Source organism: Podarcis bocagei (assembly GCF_964188305.1).
Source record: "Podarcis bocagei genome assembly, chromosome: 2".
Lineage (NCBI taxonomy): Eukaryota > Metazoa > Chordata > Lepidosauria > Squamata > Lacertidae > Podarcis > Podarcis bocagei.
Window position 1 is genome coordinate 89,789,308 of NC_138126.1, and position 26,914 is coordinate 89,816,221.

At 46.4% G+C, this 26,914-nt stretch overlaps 1 protein-coding gene and 1 long non-coding RNA gene across 2 annotated transcripts in view; both read right to left on the minus strand.

The window, feature by feature from the left end:
• The window catches only part of PKN1 (protein kinase N1), a 33,306-nt gene extending 7,254 nt beyond the window's left edge, over positions 1–26,052 (minus strand). The window contains exons 1-20 of the mRNA XM_081184845.1: positions 25,820–26,052; positions 21,304–21,604; positions 17,011–17,156; positions 15,596–15,725; positions 14,723–14,868; positions 13,861–14,074; positions 13,362–13,562; positions 12,725–12,834; positions 12,072–12,215; positions 7,053–7,128; positions 5,679–5,841; positions 4,896–4,992; positions 4,666–4,751; positions 4,049–4,127; positions 3,701–3,792; positions 2,811–2,987; positions 2,458–2,520; positions 2,067–2,143; positions 804–946; positions 65–229 (exon numbers count right to left, since the gene is read on the minus strand). Of these exons, the coding sequence (XP_081040971.1) occupies positions 65–229; positions 804–946; positions 2,067–2,143; positions 2,458–2,520; positions 2,811–2,987; positions 3,701–3,792; positions 4,049–4,127; positions 4,666–4,751; positions 4,896–4,992; positions 5,679–5,841; positions 7,053–7,128; positions 12,072–12,215; positions 12,725–12,834; positions 13,362–13,562; positions 13,861–14,074; positions 14,723–14,868; positions 15,596–15,725; positions 17,011–17,156; positions 21,304–21,604; positions 25,820–25,864 (2,655 nt within the window). The 5' untranslated portion in view covers positions 25,865–26,052. The remainder of the gene's footprint in view (positions 1–64; positions 230–803; positions 947–2,066; positions 2,144–2,457; positions 2,521–2,810; positions 2,988–3,700; positions 3,793–4,048; positions 4,128–4,665; positions 4,752–4,895; positions 4,993–5,678; positions 5,842–7,052; positions 7,129–12,071; positions 12,216–12,724; positions 12,835–13,361; positions 13,563–13,860; positions 14,075–14,722; positions 14,869–15,595; positions 15,726–17,010; positions 17,157–21,303; positions 21,605–25,819) is intronic.
• The window catches only part of LOC308582035, a 33,900-nt gene extending 7,254 nt beyond the window's left edge, over positions 1–26,646 (minus strand). Inside the window, exon 1 of the long non-coding RNA XR_014005457.1 lies at positions 26,466–26,646. This is a non-coding gene — a long non-coding RNA (uncharacterized lncRNA). The remainder of the gene's footprint in view (positions 1–26,465) is intronic.
• Positions 26,647–26,914: the final 268 nt, after the last annotated feature.

Here is a 26,914-nt window from a genome sequence, read left to right on the forward strand (position 1 = left end):
AGGCCCCCAAACCCTCCCCTTGTTCTCTACAGCCTACGCTCCCTTAAGTAGGAACCACCCCCACCCTATTTGACTCTGGCAAGCCTCCAACCCAGACTGGGGGGGGAGCCCCTAGACTTACCCGGCGCATGATGCCAATGGCCTCCGAGGAAAGGAAACGGGGGTAGCGCACCTCGTCATTGACGATGCTGTCAAATACTTCCTCTTCGTCGTCTCCAGGGAATGGGGACTACAAAGTCAATCGAGGCAGGATCAGGAGATGAAGGGCGTCATTGATGATCTGTTCCTCTGGGCATCCCTTAGGATGAACTCCAGGACACCCTCGCTTTCATCTGTGCTGGACCACCACCCATGCCCCAGTGAGAATAAAACACCTAGGTGGCTCACATGGCCTTGTATAGGAAACTATTCTCAAGTCAGTGCTAGCCCACAGAACTTCCAACCATGCTCTTCCTAGGCTCTTGTGGAGAACGAGGCCTCTTTAATATCCCTCCTTGGGAACGGCTGCAGTTCAGTGGGAGAATATCTTGCTTGCAATGGTTTAAATGCCTGACCTAGCCAGGTGGGACTTGGAGAGACTCCCAGGGAACCATGGCAATTACTGAGCAAGATGGGCCAATGGTCGTATGTCACCCAAAACATCCAAGTTCTTCTGCACGCACTCACTCTCTCTCTGTGCAACCCCTCTGCCCCAAAACCTACACACACACACACACACAATCCTGTGCTTGATTGCCAATAATAAAATCCTGGTTTCTTGCACTCAACTCACTCTTTTCCTCAGTCCAACAGGTGGGACTCACCTCCCCTACAAGCATCTCGTAGATAAGGACCCCCAAGCCCCACCAGTCGACGGCTCTTGTGTATGATGTGTCTGTCAACACCTCAGGAGCCAAGAACTCTGGAGTCCCACAGAAGGTGCTGGTACGGTCAGCATAGCCCATCCCTGGCAGAGCAAAAGAAAGTGGTTATTAACATGTTCCCTCACCAAAAGCCCTCTGCAAAGTGCCTGCCAGGGAGGGACAAACATCTGGAAACATCTGAGGGGGACTTTTGAAATAAGGGATAGATGAAGCACATTCTCCTTCAGGATTTGGAGGATTTCACATTACAGTGGAGAACTGGGCTAAGAAAGCTTAAGCAAAACAGTCCATTCCTCCCCTCTGCATGCTCCCCACCATCCAGGTCTTTTGGGGATCATTCTAGATTAGTTTAGTGCCTACCAGGGCAGTTGTTTTAGTCTGGCATCATTTCTACAAGGCTGTACTTCGTTTGCATTTTGATTTAGAGCAGGAGCGCTCAACATTTTTCAGGTTGAGGGCCTAGGGCTGCAAGCCAGCATGCACATACATTCACATTTGGAGACATGTGCACACCCGTGGAGCACATAGTGCATACAGTCTCGGGGGTGTGGAGAGAAGATGAAAAGCAGCCTGCACACACTGCACACAGACACACACACACACAAAACAACGCAGGCACGCACACACTCAGTTGAAGGGGGGACAGGCTGGCAGATCCAAATGTATCTCTCTCTCCCCCCCCCTCCCCCCAGTATACTATAAAAAGAGGAATAAATGCAGGGGCGAGGGAAGAAGTGCTACTGCACTTCCTGCAGCTTGGCACCAATGAAAAGATATGCATTCTGCAGCTTCAAGCTTTGGCTGCTCTCGAGATCGATAGCAGAGATTATATCTCTTCATTAGGTGTCAGTGTGAAGCTACAGGAAGTGCCTGGGACAAAAGTTACTGAGAGCTGCAGAATCACTCTGTCTAAGGTGTTTTAGTGATGCTTAAGGACTGCAAAGACTTAAGAAATAATTAAGTGGAATAACTATGCATCCAAGCAAGGCCACAAGGTAAATCTGCAAAATTCGGGGGAAAAGTGCTTTAACAAATTCTGGAAAATCCTGAAAATGTCAAATGTCGGACAGGGGGGCGGGTGGTGGAGAACGGTCTCTGTGGCCATTAAAATATCTTACAGCCTGCAGGCTGTGGGTTCACTACCCCCATTTTAGAGGATCCTATGCCTACCGTGGAGGTATCCATCTCACCCCAGACAATCACCTTCTTTGCAGAGGCCGAAGTCTGCAATCTTCACAAAACCCTCTGTGTCCAGCAGTAAGTTATCCAGCTTCAGATCCCTGCAGGGCAAGAGAATTTTAGGCAGAGAGAACCACTGCATTCTGCAGAAACTATCAGCCAACCTCACCGAAGGGAGCTACAGGGTTAACTGAACTTGCACTGTAACACAGGAATCCTGTATCGTATTCCACAGCTCTTTGTTTGGCAGGAGACACCACGATTATCCCACGGTGCATAGGCAGATGAACAACACCCTCCTATGCTATAACACATATCAAGAAGCACAGAGCAAAAAGACAACACGGAAGAGTGTAGAAGAGACTCTGGGAGGGGATGAATTTACCAGGATAGTGGCCCACATGGTGTTACCTACCTGTATACAATTTTGTGGTCGTGAAGAAACTGCAGCCCCAGCACAACGCAAGCAGCATAAAACCTACAGAGGGCAAGAGAGGGAGAGACCATGACCAGCCCTTCTCTGGTTAGTTAGCAATGACTAACGAACTGCATGAAGGCTTCAAGAAGAGAAGTGTGCAGTAACAGGCAAAGTAAATAGGGCTGGAAAGCCGGACTCGCCACCCACTGCATCCCTGCCTAATCGGCTCTCAGTGTGCTGGCAAGAGGGCAAGTGACCCCAAAACAGCAATGGGCAAGATGCTTTCAGGACGCCTCTAGCCCCTTTCCATTGCATGCCCTGTGGCTCCCTCTCCCTGACCCATAACTCACGTGGCACGTGGCTCTGTGAATACATCCGTGTGGATGTGCATCATGAGGTCTCCACCTGCTGTGTACTCCATGACAAAGCAGACGTGCTGGGGTGTCTGGAAGCAGGCGAAGAGGTTCACTAGGAAGGGGTGTCGTGCATGGGTCACAATCTCAAAGATCCTCTTCTCGCACATCAGGCTAGTAGGGAAGGGGGGGGGAGGGGAGAAACTATGTCAGGATGGGCGACAACCACACATTGCCTGGCACTCTAAAAACAGGCTGTTGCCTTCACAGTTGCAATTTGTGCATGCCCACTTCGCTGCTTGTGTGTGTGTGTGCATCCACATGCATGCATGGCTGTCTCACTGAGAAGCCCCAGAGCTGTGAAGGCAGAGATCTACAACATTGGAACAGCCTCCCTCCCAGCTCCCACTCCCACACAATTCAATGCATACATGCATTTTACCCTTATGTATACTGGGGCGTGGGGAGCCTTGATGCTACTTGGGGCAGGCACATGTGGGATAAAGTGTTCCCATGGGAGTGAGCAAAGAGACAGACACAGCATGGGAGGTTACAGCACCTTTGGAGTAATGGCATTTAACTGGCCAGAACTGCCCCCTCCTCCCCTTTGGGGGACCTTGGGAGTTGCATAAGCCCATGGCTCCTCATGAGAAGTAACGTGCTTTTTCAGCTGCTGCCTACAAATACCATTTCTCTTGCATACACACATAATCTTTCTGCCAAGGGAACAGGAACAGAGCCTAGTATGGGGATGCAGACTCAGGTCTTATCCCAAACTATCACTATGATGACACCAAAAGCATATAAAAAACGCCCAGAGATTCAATGGCATAGCCCTCCAGCCCCCCTGGCACCATGCCTTTCCTTGGCTGCTGGAACAGACTCACCTCTCCACCTCATCCCTTGCAACGATATCGCCCTTCTTCAAGGCTTTAATAGCAAATAGCTCCCCTGTGCGGTGCAATTCAGACAGCAGCACCTATGCCCAAGGCAAACACAAGAAAGGCAGCATAGATCAGTGACTAAACCAGCACCTAACATTTCTGTGACACTGAAGAGGCGAACTGGGACATCGGGAGAGGTTCAAGCAGAAGAAGTGAGGAGCCAGGGTTCCAGACCCTAGTCACCCGCTAGCAGATGGCCTTATGCCTGTCAGGATGGGGGGAAGCAGATGCACCTCTTGGAGGAATGTAAGGTACCTAGAAGTATTGAGGAGGAATTACTAGAATACTCACTTTGCCAAAGTGGCCACGCCCCAGCACAGCGACAAATCGGAAGTCATCCAATGCGAGAGGCATTTTTCTCAGGTGGCTGCTGTCAGATAAAAAGAACAAGTTGGAGAAAGCTGTCCCCACACCTCTCTCCTCCCCCCCCCAACCCCCCCATACACTATGAGCTTCTCCACACTTGGACCTATGAATGTCAGCTCATGTGAGAACCCCCTGTTTCTGCAGCAGGGAACACCACAGTTTGGGCACTGTGAAAGGTGGTAGGGAAGCAAGACATACGTTATCAATGGTGTTACACTTAAAACTTCAGTGGTTTGTGAAATCTGCATGTGCACATTCCAGGCAAGCACCCCAGACAGCAATATATTATGTTTGCTATCTCCCAAACCGAAGTAACTGCTGGAAATAAGAGGTCAAGAAATGTTGGAACCCGTGCAAGGGATGAGCCACAACTAAGCTTTCATTGCAGTATAGACTGACGTTAGCCACTTTAGGAGGCAGGGTTAGAACACGGTAAGGAGGTGGGGTGCAACTGTAGTGTGTATATGACATAGAAGGTGAGCAAGGATCTGCATATAGGGGGTGCATGTGGAGTGGGAGTGGGAATAATGATTGTCCCCTACCTGTGAAAAGTACCATCAGATCCTCTTGCCTCCCCTCCGGGGCCCAGCTCCACCTGGAAGGGAATCTCCTCCCCAACTTGTGAGGTCTGAAGAGACAAGCACACAAACAAATTAGAGGCCTCTGCAAATGGCAGATTAAGGCAACTCACTGCTGTTCATGACAGAGGAGCAGACAAGGGAGCAACTTCCGGGCAGACAGATGAAAGAAGGGGAAGAACACAGACACTTACCAACAAGACCTTCCCAGGAAGCTCACTGTCATCCTGGCCCACCTGCTCGATTTGAATTCTGTCCCCATCCAAGCTCAGCTTCTCAATGGCAATGTCCCTGGAGAAAAGGAGAAAATGCCACTCTGGAGAATCCTAGGCAATAACATCATGGGGTTGCAGTTGAGTAAGAAACGGAGGCAAGCAGCACCCAGATCACTGCCTCCAGGCCTCAGCATCACACTGACAGCACTTTAGGTAGCCTAGGCAAGAGCTAGACCTGCAGGAGAACATCTCTGTGTCTTGGAGAAAGACAAGTGCTTATTGGGAGGGGGGAGAGCTCTGACTGCTTTGTGAACTGGGCCCTGGAAGAGATTTGTCAAGGGGTCTAGAAACCTGCATGGCTATGGCACAGCCACAAATGAGAACAAGTGCAATCAAGATATTCTTATAATGCTAGACAACACCCACCTGGTGGTATCCTAGTGCCCAACTGAGAATAGGGTACCTCAACAATGCCCCTTCAAACGTATCGTTCCCCTCAAATTCCCTTCTTTCCTTAACCCAGGAATAGGTAAACTCCAGCCCTCCAGATGTTTTGAGACTACAATTCCCATCATCCCTGGCCACTGGTCCTGTTAGCTAGGGATGATGGGAATTGTAGTTCCAAAACATCTGGTGTGCTGGAGTTTGCCTATGCCTGCCTTGACCCTAGCAACAAAAGAAAAAAAGGGAGCTACAATATAAAAGAACTTGTGTTTCCCTATTGCACAGGCTGTTTACCCACCCAGTCCAGTGGGCACCTACCCAGAGTTGAGGCTGTGCCTGCTTTCGGAGCCAGATGTTGGGGTCATCTGCGTCGAAGGGCTGTAAGTGCCTGTGGTGTTGGCTGTGGGGATGATGCGCCGCAGGAGTCGCACCCAAGTGGCAATGTCAATGTTCATCTGGCGGGCGCGCAAGAAAGCTTTACCTGGGGGAGAAATGTCAGACCACAAGCTGCCATAAACCCTGAGAGTGCTGCTGGATCAAAGCAAGCCTTCTGTTTCCAACAGGGCCCAACCAGACAACCCCAGGGAAGCCCACAAGTAGCACATGAGGACAATCGCCTTCTTCCACTGCTGTTTTCACAACTGGTATTCTGGCTCTGCTCTGAACTTGGGGGCAGCATCTAGTAGCAGCTGGGGACATGGGTGGTGCTGTAGGTTAAACCATAGAGCCTAGGACTTGCCAATCAGAAGGTCGATGGTTTGAATCCTCGTGACGGGGTGAGCTCCCATTGCTCGGTCCCTGCTCCTGCCAATCTAGCAGTTCGAAAGCACGTCAAAGTGCAAGTAGATAAATAGGTACCGCTCCGGCAGGAAGGTAAACGGTGTTTCCATGCACTGCTCTGGTTCACCAGAAGCGGCTTAGTCATGCTGGCCACATGACCCAGAAGCTGTACGCCAGCTCCCTCGGCCAATAAAGCGAGATGAGCGCCGCAACCCCAGAGTCAGCCACGACTGGACCTAATGGTCAGGGGTCCCTTACCTAGTAGCAGCTGACTGCCAAACAAACTGAGGACAAGGCTAATTCCCTTTCAAAGCGACCACCATATCCTATGGAAGTGCATCCACAGGTTAACGATGTGTAATGAAGAAATCTGTTCTCTTCTGAATCAATCAGATTCTCTGGGTGGCCCCAGGTTCTAGCCATTTGGAATGTTGCACTATGGTGCACATCCTGCCAGTGCAAACACTGCAGATTGCCAGTCAGAATGATCTCCCTCTCCTCCTTCCCCCATGCACTGTTTGGGGGGGGGAGAGAAGAGAAACCCCACAAGTCAATTTCAGGGGGTGCCAGGGGAGGAGAGGAGAGGAAGGCCACATTGTGGAAGCCCTCACACAAGGCTTGCACCGATAGGATTCCTTAGGTGGATACCACTGTACATTGTCAGCAACACAGCTTGCTTTCTTCTCCCAAACTAACCCAGGGTTACCCAATGTGCTGCTGCTGGACTACAACTCCCATCATTCACCTGGAGGACACAACAATGGCTACCTGTGAGCTAAGCTGTTGGCAGAAGGATGCGTGATTCAATCAATCCTTCTAAAATGTGTGTTAAGAAAGCACCTAATAAAACCAGGCAAGGCTAGGGTGGCGAAGATGCTGCCTGCCCTTTAGGCGTTTTCACTCAGCCCTTACCTTGCTGCTTGGAGAAGATCTTCTTTTGCCGCTGGAGCTTGGGTATGCGCTCGATGACAGGGTTGAAAAAGGTAACCTGCAGCAGGGGAAAATGACATAAGCTAGTCAAGGGTGAGTTTGCACACTGGGCGATAATTTCTGCTATGAACACTACTGCAAAAAGAGCCTCAAGGCTGAGGCCGTTAGGGTAGGTTATAAAGCACACCCACATAGAATGGGATAGAAGATGTCTCCACCTTGGAGCAGGAGGGAGGGGCTTAGCCTTTCTCAGCCCCAGGGCAACCACTCCAGGGGCTGCTAGGCCAGCGCTGGGTGTGGCCTTCCCACACTCCTGAACACACACATGTACACCACATTCATGCAGGCGGACAGAGGCGTGCACACTCCCATCAGGTGATCCGTGCAAATCATCACCACCATCATCATTTTATTTGTAGGCCACCTTTACATAGTAAAAATCATGCTCAAAGTGGCTTACAACATGAAAGCATTTGCAGAATTACAAACATAACAAAAGTAGTCCTAAGCAATAAATAAAACTCATCAGAAAAAACACAACCAAACTGAACCATTTCCACATAAATCATAGTAAGATCTAAAAGCATATGAAAAATTATTATCAATAACACAAAACTATCTAAACCAGAGCTTTCCAAACTTTCCATGTCAGTGATGCACTCTTTAGACATGCATCATTTCATGACACAGTAATTCAGTTTTACTAGCAAACCAAAGGTTAAACAAACCCATTTCCAGCCCCAGGAGGGGCTTGGGGAGAATTCATGTGACACACCAACAGACTGCAGCTGAAATATTAACATGTTGCGATACACAGTTTGGAAAGCTCTGATCTAAACTATACCCCAGCCCAAGAGTCTCTTCACCAGCCTCAGCTTCTTTCCCATCACAATGTTGGATAGAGAAACTTAAATCTTTCCCCACTGCCCAGCCCTGTCATAAGGATGAAAACAGGGACAGCCAAGCACTGTCAGAAAAATCAGAGCTCCATAAGTACCAGTGTAAGAGTGTAAGGTCTTAGATCTCTACAACATTCGTTTTACAGTGGTACCTCGGGTTAAGAACTTTGCTTCAGGATGAGAACAGAAATTGTGCTTTGGCGGCGCAGCAGCAGCAGGAGGCCCCATTAGCTAAAGTGGTGCTTCAGGTTAAGAACAGTTTCAGGTTAAGAAACTCCAGAAGGAATTAAGTACTTAACCCAAGGTACCACTGTATTTGTGGGACGCAGGTGGCGCTGTGGGCTAAAGCCTCAGCGCCTAGGGCTTGCCGATCGAAAGGTCGGCGGTTCGAATCCCCGCGGCGGGGTGCGCTCCTGCTGCTCGGTCCCAGCGCCTGCCAACCTAGCAGTTCGAAAGCACCCCCGGGTGCAAGTAGATAAATAGGTACCGCTTACCAGCGGGAAGGTAAACGGCGTTCCGTGTGCTGCGCTGGCTCGCCAGATGCAGCTTTGTCACGCTGGCCATGTGACCCGGAAGTGTCTCCGGACAGCGCTGGCCCACGGCCAATAGATGTGAGATGGGCGCACAAACCCCAGAGTCTGTCAAGACTGGCCCGTTCGGGCAGGGGTACCTTTACCTTTACCTTTACCACTGTATTTAGAAATTTCTACCCTGATTTTCTTTACAAATAAATTCAAAGTGGCTCGCAAAGTTACTAATAACATATCAAAACAAATACAATGGAGACAATCTGATGATTATGAAGAACAGCACCATATAAATAAGAGCAGGTCAAAACAAGTTTAAAAGCAAAGAGCTAAAAGCATTAAACCACACTGACAGCTCACTGAAATAAAAATGGTTTTGGCAGTGCACCGAAAACCTATAGAGAGGCAACATCTATCTCCTCGCTAACCCCATGCTAATTCAAGGTTCACCAACACTGTTTCCAGGCTGGAATAAATGGTTTGGAGATCATTCTTTCATCCTGTCAAAATGAGACAAACAGAAGCTGGAGGTGTTTTGACTTCTTTTTCTCAACATGAAATCTTTGTGGGAGGAAACTATCCCAGAGGAATTGAATTGGCACTGAAAGAGACAGCAGTCTGTTGATTGTCCCTGTAACGAATATTCCACATTTTAGCATCCAAATGAGATGCAATGCTTCAGAAAAAGAACAAAGCCTTTCCAGGTGGATTTCTTTGTGCATGTTCACAGTAACCGTACACATGCTAAATGTATTTTCTCAAAGTGGTGCTTTCGTTGTAGGTAAACTGCATTTTCCTAATGATCATATCAAAGCACTTTATAGATGGGGGGGGGGGGACGACCAACATTAAAACCCACAGGCAACTTAAAGCGTCTGCTTTGGTATTATGTAGACAATTTTAAAAATTCAGTGCAACGCTTGTGCTGGTTGCAATCCAGCAACGTGAAACAGTGACACCCATGTTCACTTGAGAAAAATATTCTGGAAGATATGATTAAATACCAAACAGGGGAAATTCCCAGAAAATAAATATATATATATGTGTGTGTGTGTGTGTGTGTATATATATATATATATATATATATATGTGTGTGTGTGTGTGTGTGTGTGTGTGTGTGTGTATATATATATATATGCTTTCGTAGATTTTCACGGGTACAGGAATGCAGGTTTTGGTGTCTTCGGGTGTCTTCCCGTGTAAGAGTTGGGGTGTCTAGGCGACGTTTCGACGAGGTCTCACTCGTCATCTTCAGGCTGGTGCTTTCGGCTTCTTGTTACTGGAACAGAGCAGGATCTCAGTGTTTGAGTTCCTATAAATACTGTTGAGGGGGTGTGGTGTATAGCCTCCAACGTTCTGGGCAGAGAGGGAGTTCCCAGGTTAGTGTGCCTTTTCTTCTTTTGTTCCTTAATTACTTGAGGGATATCTTGAGTGATTTCTTGAGTGATATTCTGAGTACCACTTAGGAGGGTCATTAGGTGTGGATTAGTTGCTAAAGCTTTCGTGTCTTGACCTCTTGAGCTTGTGAAAAGTTTTTCTGAGAAGATGGCTGTACTGCACTTAGTTGTGCTCTGGCTTGGCTTCGTGTATAGGGGCGAGCTGTGGTTTTGTGCCCTGTGCCAGCCAGATCTGTGTAGGGATTGCAGGGGGGTGCAGCATCCGGAGGTGCCACTATGGTTTGGCTACTGGATGGTGTCTGTACTTTATCTGTGGAGAGGGTCTGGGTTTGGGTCTGGTGTGGTTGATTGGAGATGGCGTTCTGTGTGTCTCTGGTTCTGGTGTCGGTTTTTGTGGGGAGGGCTAATTTCCAGATGTCTGGCAGGCGGGACGTGTCGTCACGCTTGTTCATGTTGTGAGGGTGTTTCTCTATCTCGATGGCTTCCATGATTATTCTCTTGTGGTGATGTTCCATGTTAAAGAGCAATTTGGAATCTGCAAAATTAATTTCGTGTCCTGTTTCTTTCATGTGTTGGTAAAGAGAGGAAGTTTTTTCTTCTTTTTTGACGGCATTCTTGTGTTCTGCGATACGTGCATTTATTCGTCTGTTTGTTTGTCCAATGTACGTGGCTGGGCAGACTTTGCAGGGTATTTCATAGACCCCTTGGTTTTCTAACTGGATTTTATCTTTTGGGCCAATATCCTCAGAAACCCAAAAGATAAAATCCAGTTAGAAAACCAAGGGGTCTATGAAATACCCTGCAAAGTCTGCCCAGCCACGTACATTGGACAAACAAACAGACGAATAAATGCACGTATCGCAGAACACAAGAATGCCGTCAAAAAAGAAGAAAAAACTTCCTCTCTTTACCAACACATGAAAGAAACAGGACACGAAATTAATTTTGCAGATTCCAAATTGCTCTTTAACATGGAACATCACCACAAGAGAATAATCATGGAAGCCATCGAGATAGAGAAACACCCTCACAACATGAACAAGCGTGACGACACGTCCCGCCTGCCAGACATCTGGAAATTAGCCCTCCCCACAAAAACCGACACCAGAACCAGAGACACACAGAACGCCATCTCCAATCAACCACACCAGACCCAAACCCAGACCCTCTCCACAGATAAAGTACAGACACCATCCAGTAGCCAAACCATAGTGGCACCTCCGGATGCTGCACCCCCCTGCAATCCCTACACAGATCTGGCTGGCACAGGGCACAAAACCACAGCTCGCCCCTATACACGAAGCCAAGCCAGAGCACAACTAAGTGCAGTACAGCCATCTTCTCAGAAAAACTTTTCACAAGCTCAAGAGGTCAAGACACGAAAGCTTTAGCAACTAATCCACACCTAATGACCCTCCTAAGTGGTACTCAGAATATCACTCAAGAAATCACTCAAGATATCCCTCAAGTAATTAAGGAACAAAAGAAGAAAAGGCACACTAACCTGGGAACTCCCTCTCTGCCCAGAACGTTGGAGGCTATACACCACACCCCCTCAACAGTATTTATAGGAACTCAAACACTGAGATCCTGCTCTGTTCCAGTAACAAGAAGCCGAAAGCACCAGCCTGAAGATGACGAGTGAGACCTCGTCGAAACGTCGCCTAGACACCCCAACTCTTACACGGGAAGACACCCGAAGACACCAAAACCTGCATATATATATATATATATATATATATATATATATATGTATGTATATGTGTGTGTGTGTATATATATACATACACACATATATATACACACATATATATCAACCCTAAATAAATAAAAAACAGAGATTAACAAAGCATGGGTCATTTCTGCCAATATAGGGCGAATGTATTGCTGCTTATAGGAAACTTCCACTTTTACAAAGGGCTGCATGTTAACAGTACACTGGGCAAGTGCTTAGACTCTATAGGAGGAATAATAATAATAGGAATTATTTTGAGGACTTTCTTAATATTTACAAAAATGATAGCGAAAATGGGGTTGTATTTCTTCTGCTATTATCAGATAACTCTTGTGTTTTGGCATTTCCCATCTTATCTAAGAGTATTCTGCTAAGAAATCTGACTAGCTGGATCTCCAGATGTTCAGATCCCAGTTCTGCCCAGTTTGGCTCTTTTTTATTACCTCTGCCAAGAGAATGCCCTGTGGCTCCAACTCCAGGTGGATTTCATGGCGCTGGTTGTCAAGGAAATCCTCCAGCTTCAGGTATTTCAGGGCACAGAGACTGCGGTAGTCACGCCAGTACACACCAATCTCGAGCTCTCGTGCCTGAGAGGAAGAGAAATAATCCATTTATTTATTTTTAAAAGGCAACAGCTTATTGGCTTGGACTCTACATTGTACCCACAACTGCTCAATCAAAACTGACACTGGGGGACAACACACCTTCACCACCTTTCTCTGTATGAAGCAGTTTAGCAATACGACACAAAAGGTGCCAGAGCTATAGCTGACCAGTCTACTGCTTGATGAGTACAAAAAACAAAGAATCTTACTGACCCTTGCTATGTCCTTGAGATGCAAAAAATTCATCTTTTATATCAGTGTATGAGTCCTGATAAACTCTCTCATTCCTCCACAAAGTTATAATTTGACATTGGGAGTGTTATTTGAGAAGAGGGGGCCAACAGCAAGTTAAGTGGGTATGAATGTGATTGCCAGCTTCCATTCCTTTCCCAAAAGGATAGCAAACGCAGGGGTCTTTTTTCCATTATAAAACTGGTGACCCCCTGTGACCCAACCAGGAACATCATGGAAGGATGCATCTTTCCACATACCCTCTCCAGCTCCACTGCGAAGGTCTGGTTCCAGGCTTGTAGGCCGCTGGGTTTCCAGGCCGTCTGGCCGACAACTACATTATCCAGCTTCAGCACAGCACTCACCTCATCTGCAAGAGGAAGAGTACCGATAAGCTGGAAAAGCGACGGACAGCAAGTAAGAAAGGGGAGCAAGTTCAGAAGTGTTAACTCTTAAAAAGTGAAGCAGGAAACAGGGTGTGTGTCCCAACACTCAGCATGTCAGGTATCAGGAAAAGGACAGCAGAGAAAAGAAATGTGTCTTCAGATACCCAACTTACTGTTGACATTCTTCAGCAGATGATAGCAGAGCAAAAAAAAAATCTCTTATGAGTGTATCTGAAGAAGTGTGCATGCACACAAAAGCTTATATGAAGAACAAACTTAGTTGGTCTCTAAGGTGTACTGGACAATTTTTTTTAAAAAAAATCTCTTAAATTAGAGATCAATGAGAAAAAACAGAGTAGAAGGATTCCACCTGATGTTGTCTGAACCGCTGAGAGAAAGACAGGGTCCACAGAGCCCCATGTAGGACTAGTTGTGCTAGAAGGTCTCCCTTCTTTCAGTTGACCCTGAGCCCAGTTTAGAGCCTGCCAACCCGCCCCCCCCCATTACTCACTGCTATTATCTTCTGATTTGATGGTGGTCCTGCCGCTTACGCTGCCGCTTCGGCTGTACAGGCCTCGCCCGCTGCGGCTCATGAAAGATGGCCGCGCTTCACCAGGGCTGTTGCACGGCAGGGAGACGGTGGAGCCACGGGTGCGTCCTGGGACATATTCCAACAGCTCGCTGCAGCCCAACAACTGCACTTCCAGCATCCCTATCAACAAGAGAGACAACAGCTCAAAGGTCCAGCAGGCCCTGCTCAGGAGCACTCGAAGAACAGCCATAACTCCCTGGAGCCTTCTTAAGGATTTGAGAGAGCAAGGGTTCTCCCACTACTAAGGTATGGGAAAGGAGAGAGTGAGGTGAGGAAGGAGCAAATTAGAGAGGTGCTAGCTATGGGCAGCCCTGGGGCATTTAGGGAGTGGACAGTGCTGAAAACCCCTCCAAAAAATAGCAATGGTGAGCTGGGAGGGCTTTGGAGACACCCCAAACAAAGCTAAGTCCATAGTTACCTGTGAGTGGAGATGGCTTTGAGAGGGTGTTGTATTGGTTGTGCTGGTAGGAAGTGGTATTACGGGCACTGAAGGCCGGGGAGGATGCCAGGATGAGCTCTTCCTTGATGAGGCAGCCCTTTGGGTGATCTTGAGGCAGCTCAGCTAGACGCTGCTCCAGGGAGTGCCGCAAAAGGTCCAGCTTCTGGCTTGACTCATTCAGCTTAGTCTGTGCCTAAAACGGCCAGGGAAAAATATGGCTACATCCTACACATGGCACTGATGGGTGTTCCATCCGCCACCCCATTTCCCAACCTTGTACTAATACCACAGCCTTCTTAGGATATGAACGATGACATGGAGGCACAGTACTCATTAATTCACAAACATCCCAAGTCACATCTCAGTAGCAGAGCTTGCAGCTGGGCGACTCAAATACAATAACCCACCCACTCCTAATTTCAGCAGCAAGTAGAACTGGATGCAACAGGTCACAGGCTAGGGAACCGTAGAACAGTCAAGAGGGACAAGTGAACGTCCCAGACCTTTTAACTTATCTCAGATTCCTGCCAGACTCTGCTTATGGAGACTCTGCAAATTATGATACCTGCCACCACCTCTGTGACAAACAGATGGTCTGCTTGTTTCCCCAAGACAGCTTCATTAATAGTGAATGCTGCAAGAGGAAACCTAAGCCAGGGTGGGGGGAATGGGGAGAGGAGTTCGGCTGATTTCAACCCTATTAGCTGCTTATAGTAGTCCTAGGGAAAGGACCCGTTAACAATTCCCAAACCGTTTGTAATTATGTGTACGTAAGTGTGAGTGTATATAATCGGACCTTATGAGACCCGCCTCCCCCCCAGCTGAGCGAAGCGCCCATTACCTCGGAGATGGCATGGCGGTCCTGAACTTTGGTGGAGCCCAGAAGGCGCAGCACATTCTTGGCCCCCTCGGAAACAGCGTGCTCCACCCGGAAGTGGTGCCGCAGCTCTTCGATCCTCAACTCGATGGTGCTCAGGTCAGTGTTACCTGCAAGTAACAGGATGGGCGTCAGGCATCTGCTATCTGCATCAGATGGCAGGAGTAGTTGTGGAGGGAACCCAGAACACATGCATCCCAGGCACAAGGAAATGGGGCGGGGGCAGTTTCCCCAGCACCAGGTGGAGGTTATTCAAACTGCTCCAGGGAGCATTCTCTGTTAGAAGTCCTGCTCCATGACTGCAGTCATAGGATTTTTGTCTATCACGTGACGGTGTATGTTTTGACTCCACAGAGTGGGAAGTGACGGAGACAGGATGTTTGTGTTACTGTGTTCCATGAGGTGGGACTATTGTCTTTTGTTCTTTTTCTCTTTGCTGTCTGATGCTAGAGAGTGAGGGAGCCATGTTGCAGTGCTCCGTGTGTGTTTATATGTAAATAAAGTAGATTAGCCAAAATGCTGAGTTGCTGAGGTCTGTTATGCAAGCTGCAAAGACTCTGCAGATCCCTAAGTGTGCTGGTGTCTGTTGGCATCAGTCGCTGTGATGCTTGGGCTGAAGAAAGCTTTTGAAGCTCCCGAACGATTGACCAGGAGGAAGGGAACATGCTAGTCAGTCATGTGTCTCTGCCAGGGTCCTACTCGAGTGTAGGATGAGCTCCTGACATTCTCCAACTCCTGAAGGGCTCTTTAAAGGTTACAAAGTGGGAAAAAGGGACGTTGGCTTTTGCAGAGCAGCCTGCCGGCCACAGGGACCTTCTTTTTTATCCTCCCCTTCACCTTGCCCATCTTCCATATTCAGCTGCACCTCGTCAGCCTGCATAGCCTTGCGGATCTGCATGCGGATTATATTGATCTTGGTCTTGCTGTCCTGTAGCATCTGCTGGGCTGTCTGCAGCAGCTTCCGATCCTAGAGGGCAGGCCAGGTGGGGGTGGGATTAGCAGGGACGGCAGGAGAGAATTAGTCATTAGAATGCATCCCAATCCAAGGGCAAAGCCTACCCATCTGGCTCTCAGCGCATCAGTCCCTAGCCATAACAGAAGAAAACATCCCCCCCCCCCACACACACCCATGCTTCCTAAACCTAGAGGTATCATGTTCTATTCTTCTGCATACTGAACCACATCCTAGGCATCCAGTCTACGGGGTAAGCCTCAAAACAGAAGCAGCTACAAAATCCCTTTAAGTAACCAGTCTGCTTCCTCAACAAAAGTGGTTTCCAATGTGAATATTTAAAACCAGAAAACTCAATCGCAGCAATTTTGAAAGTGGTATTTTAATAAATAACTGCGCAAGCGGAATGTCCACCTGAGCAACTGGATTGTCCTTCATTTCCTTCCTCCAAGTGCGCTTCACCCTGTCCCCAGATCTTCTGCAGAGGGTTGGGGGAATCCTTAGAATAGTTTTGAATTGCATGGGGGACGGGGACATTCTGTTCAGCAAGAAGAAACTCTTGTGCTGACAGAATGTTTGCCTTTGCACTACATTGAATCCCACCAACTTTTTCTTTTTCTTTTCAATCCTGAGACCCTGATAACAAAGACGCCAAAATCATCCACAGAAGCGCCTGCCTCCCTCAAAAGTTCAGATGCACAAAAATGTTATTTTCATATCAGTTCAGTCAACTGTTGCCATCTTGGTCCCAAGGACGAGATCGTATGAAAATGTGTAACTGCATGTGATATCTGGACCAAAATTTTCCTGGTGCAGCACTGCTTAACAGAGCAACTATATTTAGATGTTTTTTTGCAGCTAACGGTAAGACATACAGCCATAGCATAAGAGTTTACTCAGAAAGGTTTACTAATGGTCTAATAGGAAATATGTACTTGGACCAGCAGGAATTACCTACTGATGTTATTATCTAGGAACTTTCCCTCTTTTGCAACTATACATGCAACCAGCCTGCCATTCTGGCTTTGCTGGAAGCAAGAGGCAGCTAGAGGAGAGAAGGCTAGCATACTTGCATAGTTCAAAGCACCTTGCGTAGCAGGTATGGCAAAGGCTTTCTGCCAAAGAACTTGGAGAGAACCTGCTGTCTGTCAGAAAGGACAACATTGAGCTAGGTTGACCAATGGTCTAGCTCTGCATCTGGCAGCTTTGCTGGTATATTTGCATTTTAGTGGCTGAGCATGCAGGGACTAGCTAAGTTCAGGGCAGGAGAGGAGGCAGCCAGCCAGTGACATCCACATACCTTGGCAGCACCGTTGGCATACATCTGTATCATGTTCTCTGCTCCCTGCTTCACCTTCAGCTCAATATTGAGCTGCTTCTCCAGGCCAGCAATGCGGTTCTTGGTAGCTGTTGATCGGCTCAGGCTGCCTGGAGATTGTGGGGCATCTGGGAAGACAGTAAAGTGGTTAATGCCACGAGGGCACAAATCCCAGACCACCACTATCAGGGGAACCATCCAAATGCATGAGCTAGCAGGTAGGGAACTGGCATCACGTAGCAGGGACCATCAAGAGCATGCAATGGGATGCATACACATCTTTACGCCCATCCTGGCTCATTGGCATCTTGGAATCCGTAACCCCCCCAGGAGGCACTGGGGACAAGATTGAATCAAGCCAATGAACACATTTAGATTGCGTTCTGCTTTAGAGGTTTCTGGACCTCAGCACAGAATAAGATGTATCAGCCAGTCTACTTGTTTGGGGAAGGTATCTCGCCCATCTTCAGGCTGCTGTACCTACTTGCTGCCCCTTTCTGGGCAGAATTCAAAGCACTGCTTCTTAACCATTAAAATCATGAGGTCCAGGTTACCTCAAGGAGGGAACGGTCTTCTTAGAGGTGGTCTCTCAACTCTGGAATACACCCCACCCCCCAGAGATACTTGCTTTGTGCTCAGTTTGGTGAGTTTTTAAGTACAGCGGTACCTCTGGTTACGTACTTAATTCGTTCCAGAGGTCCATTCTTAACCTGAAACTGTTCTTAACCTGAAGCATCACTTTAGAAGAAGAAGAATTTGGATTTGATATCCCGCTTTATCACTACCCGAAGGAGTCTCAAAGCGGCTAACCTTCTCCTTTCCCTTCCTCCCCCACAACAAACACTCTGTGAGGTGAGTGAGGATGAGAGACTTCAGAGAAGTGTGACTAGCCCAAGGTCACCCAGCAGCTGCATGTGGAGGAGCGGAGACGCGAACCCGGTTCCCCAGATTATGAATCTACCACTCTTAACCACTACACCACACTGGCTTCACACTCTACACCACACTTTAGCTAATGGAGCCTCCCGCTGCTGCCGTGCTGCCGCTGCACGATTTCTGTTCTCATCCTGAAGCAAAGTTCTTAACCTGAGGTACTATTTCTGGGTTAGCGGAGTCTGTAATCTGAAGCGTATGTAACCTGAAGCGTATGTAACCCGAGGTACCACTGTACCAGGCTAAAATGTGAGTGTACTCAGGATTTTAGTGTCTATGAAAACCTAAAGCAGCAGCAGATGATATCTCTTTTTTTGCTGCTTCAGTACTGTTTTATGGATCCATTTTTTTTAAAAAAAAGATATTGCTTTAAATTGTGTCATTGTTTATTGTTACTTTGATCAGTATGAGCATGTTGAAATCTTTCTGAATTCTATTCAAATTATATAAAAACACAAATTCACTTGTTTCAACCAAAGGACCATTTGTTGTAAAGAAGTTGTCATTTAAATACTAAATATAAAGAGTTGTACAAAGGATGCTTTGTCAAGCCTAGTAAGAGGATTCCCTCATTATGTTTTCCATCCAAGAGCAGATTGCCAATGAGACAGACAGCAGAAAACAGCTGAATTCAGTTAACCAGTATCTAATACAGTGGTACCTCGGGTTAAATACTTAATTCGTCCTGGAGGTCCGTTCTTAACCTGAAGCTGTTCTTAACCTGAAGCACTACTTTAGCTAATGGGGCCTCCTGCTGCTGCCGCGCCGCCGGAGCACGATTTCTGTTCTCATCCTGAAGCAAAGTTCTTAACCTGAGGTACTATTTCTGGGTTAGTGGAGTGTGTAACCTGAAGCGTATGTAACCCGAGGTACCACTGTATGTTCCTGGATCCAGAGAGACTTCTACAGGTCTGGTATAGTGCATTTGAGTGTGATTTAATCTATGAAAGAGTTGTATACAATTAGATGCATTAACAATAATATATGTATTTTGCACAACATCCATGTCAGGGCAGACAACTCTTCACTGAATACATAGGCCAAAGGCTTTTAAGAGAGGCCGTATTCAGACTTTGGCACTTTAAATTCTGGACCCTAGCTGACATCACGTGGAACTAGCATTAGGCAATGGTGCGGTCCCAACACTCCTGGTTTAGCGCTTTTCTCTCTCTCCCAGAGACAAAGAATGGACTATAAGATTGGGGGCCTGTTCTTGAGAAAGGCTGCCAGAACTGCTTGGTATTCACTGCTGTGCAATGTAGTGTAAAGCAAGCCAACTGGAATGAATCCTTTTTAGAAAAAGAGAGAGCAGCTCAGATCTTCTAAGCCAGTACACCACTGAGTAAATCCTAGATTTACAAAGCACTTGGTTAGAAAGAACACTTGCAGTGTTGTCAGCAACACCACATCACAGCCCACAGGCTGAATGAGGACAGGCTTAGACAGTGGCCCATCCAGAACTCTTATCCTTTCTGACCTCTGGGTTGCAGGGGGCTCTGAGCCTAGGTTCTCCAAGCAAAAAGGAAACAGCCACACCCAAGCCCCGCAGGCTTTCTAGCCCAGTTATATATATATAAGCAGGCTCTCCCCCCCTCCTCCCCATTTTTGTGGCCTGTGCTTGACAGTGGAGTCAGGTACAACAGCAACCGCTTCCTCTTTTGCAAAGTCACAGGCCGCTGCCTCTCCATAAGGTGCAGCCCCATCGTTGTAACAAGCTATTTTGGATGGAAGTGGTGCCATTTTAAGGTTCTGCCTGTGTGCTCCATGGGCTCCACTGTGCCTTTTTTCGATTGCTTCATACAGAGGGGTTTGGGGATGTTCCTCTCCCTGCTGCTGCTTATTCCCCAATGCCTCCTTCCAGACACACAGGCCAGTTGCCAAGTTTCTGCTCTGTTAGTGACTGTCCACATCTGGAGACTGGCATAGAGACTGCTTATTAGGAAAACTTATTAGAGACTGGAGACTGCTTATTAGGAAAAAGGGGCTGGGAACAGCCAGGTAGGGAGGAGCATACAAACAGGATTGGCAAAGTGTAAAGTTTCCTCTACCATACAAAGGTGCCAACAGGCTAGGGTGTGGATCTATACGGAACAGTTTTTAAACAAACAATGCCTGGCAGCTCAAATGAGTTCTTTCTTTCTTTCTTTTTGTTTCTTTCTCTCTCTCTCTCTCTCTCTCTCTCTCTCTCTCTCTCTCACACACACACACACACACACACACACAAATACACACTTTCACAGCTTTGTCGATGGTTTTATGAACATTCAAGAACTGTAGGTAGCAACATATGGAAAGCTGTGTTTCTCCAATGCCAAATATGAAGCTAACTGAATTATTAATACTCACTTCTATATTTTATCTTCTATATTCTGAACTTTCCCCCAAAACAAATTGCAGGTGCAATGTGCAAGTTTTCAAAAATAGTAGCTGAAGTAAGCCTCATCTGAATGGTTATTATTACATAATAATAAATGGCAGGTTATAGCTTGCTATTCTATAAAATACTCAAAGAGGCTAACAGTCATCTTCATCAAAACAAATTAAAATTGTCATATTATAATGATTCTTGCATAATAAAAGGAGAGGGATATAGCTCCTGACTCAGCAATACATGCCTCAATCAATTTTTGCAGAATTTGATAGTGTCTTAAAACATTCAAAGAATAGTCAAAATAAGATGCTGCACACTCTGGAAGAATGTAGCCTGGGATAAGAGAGACACTTTTCACACTTTAAAGCAGTTCCCGCATTGTTATAAAAGCTTTTTTTAAATTGCTTTCCCATGTATTGATACTGCAATAATTCTAAGAATAAATGACCTTATTCCCAGTACAGAAGCCTACTGGAAGATCTGTTCTTAATTTGCATTCAGGATGGGTTATCCTATTCTATATGTCACAAAATTCTCCTGAAGTGCAAGTAGATGCCGCCAGTCCTGTTTTATATGAGTGACTTCTTTAACTTAGCTATGGACAGCTTTCGCTAAACCAGCCATTTCCTTTTAAATGCCTCTCACCAAACTAGGGGAAAGTGCACACATTGCCCAGTAAAGTCACGGATTTGCTCACCATGAGAGGTGTTTAAAAGATTTGATATTCTTGATCAAGGGAAGCTCAACAACACAATTTAACAACCCTCTCTGTAGTTCTTTAAACTCTTGCCAGCTGAAATCGTCAGGAAGCCAGAGACAGACTTAAATCCACCAATACCTAAAGCTTGTGCACCCTATCATCAGTTCCTACCCATCCTTGCCCTAAATCTCTGCTTGCTTTTTGGCTCCCCCATAGCACCTCACCCTTGACTTCCCATCCATCCACCCGGTGGTCCATTGCACACACTTACCCCCCAGCTCTTCAGGGTCTTTGACGACAATATGTGCATTGAGATCCTGCAGTTGGTGGTGCAGGGCCTCCAGCTTGCGGTTGGAACTCTTGAGCAAGTTGTCCACATTGGAGAGGTTCTTACGGTCTGTGGTTGCCTTGCGCAAGTTTTCTGCTCCCTCCTTTATCTTCAGCTCTTTTCGAATCTCACGCTTAATCTTCTCCTTTTCTTCATCCAGCTTCTGCTGTACACTGGTGTCTGAGAAATCTGAGCTCTGGTCCAGGCCCAGCTGCTCCAGCACTGACCAGTTGCCTGGATCACTCTGCAAGGGAAAACATAGCAATAAGTTGTTTACAGGCACTGGAATGAGGTTAGCACTATGATTCAATGGGTGCTATTCTAAATATCACTAGAATCATCCACAGAGCCTATACGGGTGATATATATATATATATATATATATATATATATATGCATTTATACAACTTATATATACACCATACAATACTCATCATTATCTCTTATCCTCAGACTTCTCCATCCATCTCTCCATGGCATTCTAGGTAGTCTTTTGTCGGCTGCATAATCTGCTATTCCACCAATTTTTGTCTCAAATCTTCCTTTATTTAATGGAATCTCCCAGTATTCTCTAGAATATTTACACAACCACCACATATGGATCAGGGTTCCCTGTACCTTGTGGCACTTCCAGCATAGATTTGACCTTTTTCTGTACATTTTCACCACTTTGCTGGGTTTCAAGTTACCACCGTTACATCATCTTTTGTAAATGTTCCTTAATAAGGTACCAGGCAGAGAAGTTCATAGTGCTCCCCCATTTCTATATTATAACCAATATCTATAGCACATTTAATCATTGTCGCATTTACCATTTTGCCTTTAGCTTCCCACTCCAATAACAGTTTATAAATCTTAGAAATCAGTTTCGCATCCTTTCCTATTACAATTTTTTCGAATTCTGAATTCGTTTCCCCAAATTCCTTTTTAAAAAACTTTTAAAAACTTTTTAAAAACTTTTTAAACTAAGTTTTTTAAACTTTTAAAAGCTTTTTAAACTTTTTAAAACCTTTTAAAAATAACTCTTTCACCTGGAAGTACTGAAACCAATCTATAGTATAATTTGATACCTCATCTCTTTTCAAACTTTAAACTCTAAACTTTAAACTCTCTTTAAACTTCAGAAAATCCTTGTAAGTAGCCTATCTGTTATCCATTTTCCATATGGGGAATCTTATACGCCTACTTTATGCCTTCCAACTACCTAGATTCTGCAATCTGTTCAGAACTCAACTTAGTCACAAATGTTCATATAAATGAAGCAACATACACAGTGACTTTCCCTTTAAGAGGGAAACATAATTTTGTGCAAATGGAAGTACACTTACAGCCCAATCCCATGCATGTTGCCCATAATTTCCTTGCATACATCCACAGAGCTAAACAGAAGGTCTGGTTCTAAGCAGATATGATTTTGCTGTGCAGGTAGGACACACGATCAATGACAACAAAATGCAGATTATGCTACTAGGCTGTATAAAGGTTCTAATTAGAAGCAAACCATTATGTTTCATTGTTGCAGAAATTTATTAGTATGTAAGTGACATGTGAATGGTTCACCTTCTTGAAATGTAAAAAAAAATCAATATTTTAAAAATGGTCTTTCTAGGTGGTTTAAAATCCATTATTTAAGTTGGCACGATTTAAAGTCAATTCACCCTGCCGCCCCCTTCGTAGCCTTGGGCAAGTCACCCTTCTCTCTCTTAGTCACCAAACTGCAAATATAGATAAATAACATCAACCTACTTTGCAAGGTTGCTCAAGGAATTATTGCTAATGTTTGTGAGCACTAGGTAAGTGCTATTTTTATTATAATTATATTATTAATGAAAGTTTTATTTATATACTGCCCTTCCGCTCAACTGAGCCCAGGACGTTAGCTAAAGCAGCACCCAGCTAGCACTAAAAATGTTCTCATGTTGCTAGACATTTCACGGAAATGCTACTATAAAGAGAGAAAAGAAACCATGCGTAACTGGAATGAGGAAGCAGATGAAAGAGAGGGAGAGAAGCATTACAGCAATAGACAGTCTGCCACTGAAATATGAATGATAAACGGTCCAAGAACCCAGCAGTCCTGGGTGAAACCTCTCCCATTCTGGATTGTGCTGTCTCCTTAGAACGACATAAGAGTCCATAATTTCAGATTCAGGCGAACAGCTTCTCCCCCTGCCCCAACTAGAAAAAAGCAAAACAAAAACCCCTGACTCCTCTCACACACACCTTGCTCAAACCACTGCATAACCAACGCTAGGCTGGATAATGTGGAGCTCTTTAGGAAGTTCAAGCAGACCATTACTGCCCTGTTCCTTTGCTTTCAGCACTATGAAGGCTGAATTCTCTTACGACGGTAGGTTCCTTTTACTAATAAGGACAATAGATATAGTTCTCAAACCTTTGGCTCTTAAAATTATTCCCAGAACTGTGCTTGCCATTAGTGGACTGCGCCAATATGCAGGACAGTAATGAAAACTTAGCGGTCCAGAATGGTGCCTCTCCTTGGATGGAACTGCAAAAGGATCTTCATGCTTCCACCATCTGTCCAGTGGAGGAAAGAGAGCATCCATCTCTTTGCTGTGTAGCACCATTAAGCTCCTTAGGCAGCTCCAGTCCAATCCTAACGGCATCACTTTGATGTACTGTGTGTGTGCTTAGAGTTGAAGTCTAAATGTGTCAAGTCCTAGTGAGGGCTTTTGTCCTGAGCTGAAAACCCTCAGTCACGTCCATGTGCAAGTGTGTCTGTAAAATGTGTATAAATTTGTGATAAGTCGTAAGGGTAAAAAAATAAAATGAGGTAAGGATTGTGAAGCCTTTTGCCAATTATGGTTATTCTATTGTGTCATCAACACACATGGTGCTCCACAGGAATAAGTAACATAAGCATAAGAAGGCAGGTCCATGCCCCGAGAACACTGCAATCTTAGCTATGACAGATTGGGAGCATAATTATAGAAGGGGAAAGGATAGATACACAGTCAACAGGTGAAGGATATGCACAGAAAATGAAGCTGTGTGCATTTAAAGCTTGGCTTCTGTAGGTGGGGGGTGGAGACTAAGAGGTTGAGCCAAATTAGAAGCACTTTCTCAGTAACAACAGTTTGAGTGGTGCCAACTTGGAATGCGCTGGCAAATTCTTTCTGGCACTACCTTCAATCTAGGCTGTCTGAGTCAGAGGCTGACCCTGCTGTGGTGCCCCAGCTACAGGATACATGCCCAGGTGGGAACTTGGCACATTGTAGTTAAATATTATCCACCTAAGTCTTCTAGTAAGGAAACAGACCTCACAGGCTTACTGGAAGGAATTAAACAAGTGGCCTGGGGGAGTTCAACACAGAACGACACTCATTTAACAGCTTCCCTTGCTACCCTATGGACAATGCCCAGAGCCTGTGGAGTCTGCACATAGGCAGAAGAACTGCTGGGGGTGGGTGGGGGCAATATGCTTCCAGTAAACTATCCGTCCTATCCAGCACAAGGATGTGGCCAGAATATTGGACTGAAGTGAATATATTGGGGTAGGGAAGGTGGAGAATAAGGAATTCTGAGCAGGACACAAAGTAGGTAATCTCATTTCAAAGCACTGCAAGGAGCTGCATGTATCTACTCAATAAAGCCTGGCATTAAATGTGTTAGGCACATGATAGCCAGTATATGCAGTGATAACTCATCGGCCAAACCTATAGATATGCTATGGTCTTCCCTAATATTTACATGCCCCCTGCCCCCCCTTTTACACACAAAATATTATATATCTGTTGCTCTTCGTCTCAGACACCTTGTTCAGTAGAGTACAGTGGTACCTCGGGTTAAAAACTTAATTCGTTCCGGAGGTCCGTTCTTAACCTGAAACTGTTCTTAACCTGAAGCACCACTTTAGCTAATGGGGCCTCCTGCTGCCGCCGCCACACAATTTCTGTTCTCATCCTGAAGCAAAGTTCTTAACCTGAGGTACTATTTCTGGGTTAGCGGAGTCTGTAACCTGAAGCGTCTGTAACCCGAGGTACCACTGTAAGTACTACAGTCCCTCCTTTCTCCAACGCTTAAAAGATAACATTTATTCCTCAAACACATATTCTGCTGCTCTCACATGTGTCTATGTGTTCCAGACCGAGGCACATTGCCCACAGATGCCCCACAAATGTTAACACTTCCTGCTACTTGTACCCCATTGTGCTTTTTTGCCTTTCATGTCCGTTTCTCTGATGTGCAGAGCAGCAAATGCACACACAGATGAACATCAGGGTATATTGTAACATGCAGAGCCACTTGTAGATAAGGCAGTGCAGTTCCCAAGCCACTTTCACAACACACGCAGTACTCCCGCATCTTAGACTAGGATTCCTGCTCCCTCGTACTGATACTGGCCTACTGATTTCTACACTCCCCAGTTGTTTGGTTATCATTAAAAAAAAGGGGGGGCGGAAGTATCCTGATACCACCCCCCTTCAAACGACTGTACCTCTTGGTCATGCTCAGAGTTTGTGTCCGGCTCCGAAAGAGACATCCCGGCCCCAGGAGAGGCACACCAGGCCGCCCGTCTGCTTCGAACTGTGCGCTGGCTACACCCTCATTTCCTGCCTGTTGATTCAAACGGCTCTTCCAGCCTGTGAGCAAACAAACCACTTCCTAACAGAGTTCCTGTATTCGCTGGCAATACCGGAACACAGGCCACGGGTGAAGGGAGCAATGGTGGGGCCTGCATGTTCCCCTGCTGCTTTGCCACTTGCCTTCCCTTCTGAGTGAACTTTCTAGAGGGCCAGGAAATCCCCAGAACTGCAGTAGGGCGATACTTTTATGAGGTAAAATACCCCGAAACAGCAAGCAAGCTTTCAAGTCGTCTAGAACTCTGCTTCTGGCTGGATGTTCAAGCAAAATGCAGAGCAGAGGAGGGAGAGAGGGAGGGAGAGAAAGCTAGGCATGATTTTGGAGCCCAAAAGTTCACAGTTTGTAAGCCTTAATGCAGAATGGGGTGGGCAGACTTTATTAGACTCATCTGGGTGCAAAAGAATTTAAGGATGCACCACAGGCGTATTAGGACAACCAGCCAACTGACCAACCACTGGCAATTTCTCCTTATTTTGGCAATATAAAATCTAGGTAGTTACAGTGGTGCCTCGCAAGACGAAATTAATTCGTTCCGCAAGTCTCTTCGCCTTGCGGTTTTTTCGTCTTGCGATGCACGGTTTCCCATAGGAATGCATTGAAAATCAATTAATGCGTTCCTAGGGAAACCGCCTTCAGACCAGGTCCGGGGACAGTCTGTCCCCGGACCTCTTCTGAAGGCTGGGGGGGCAAGGGCTTTTCTTCTCACCCCCAGCATTTTAAAAAACCCTGGGACAGCGGAGGACTTCTCCGCTGTCCAGGCGATCTTAAAATGCTGGCGAGCGGCATTTTAAAATCGCCCCGGACAGCGGAGGACTTCTCCGCTGTCCGGGGCGATTTAAAAGCCCCTGGGAAGGCAGGCAGGGGGGGGGGACAAAGACTTTCGCCCCCCGCCCGCCTTCAGAAGGTGTTCCCACCCCCCCGCCCGGCTTCGCAGCAGCACTACGAAGCC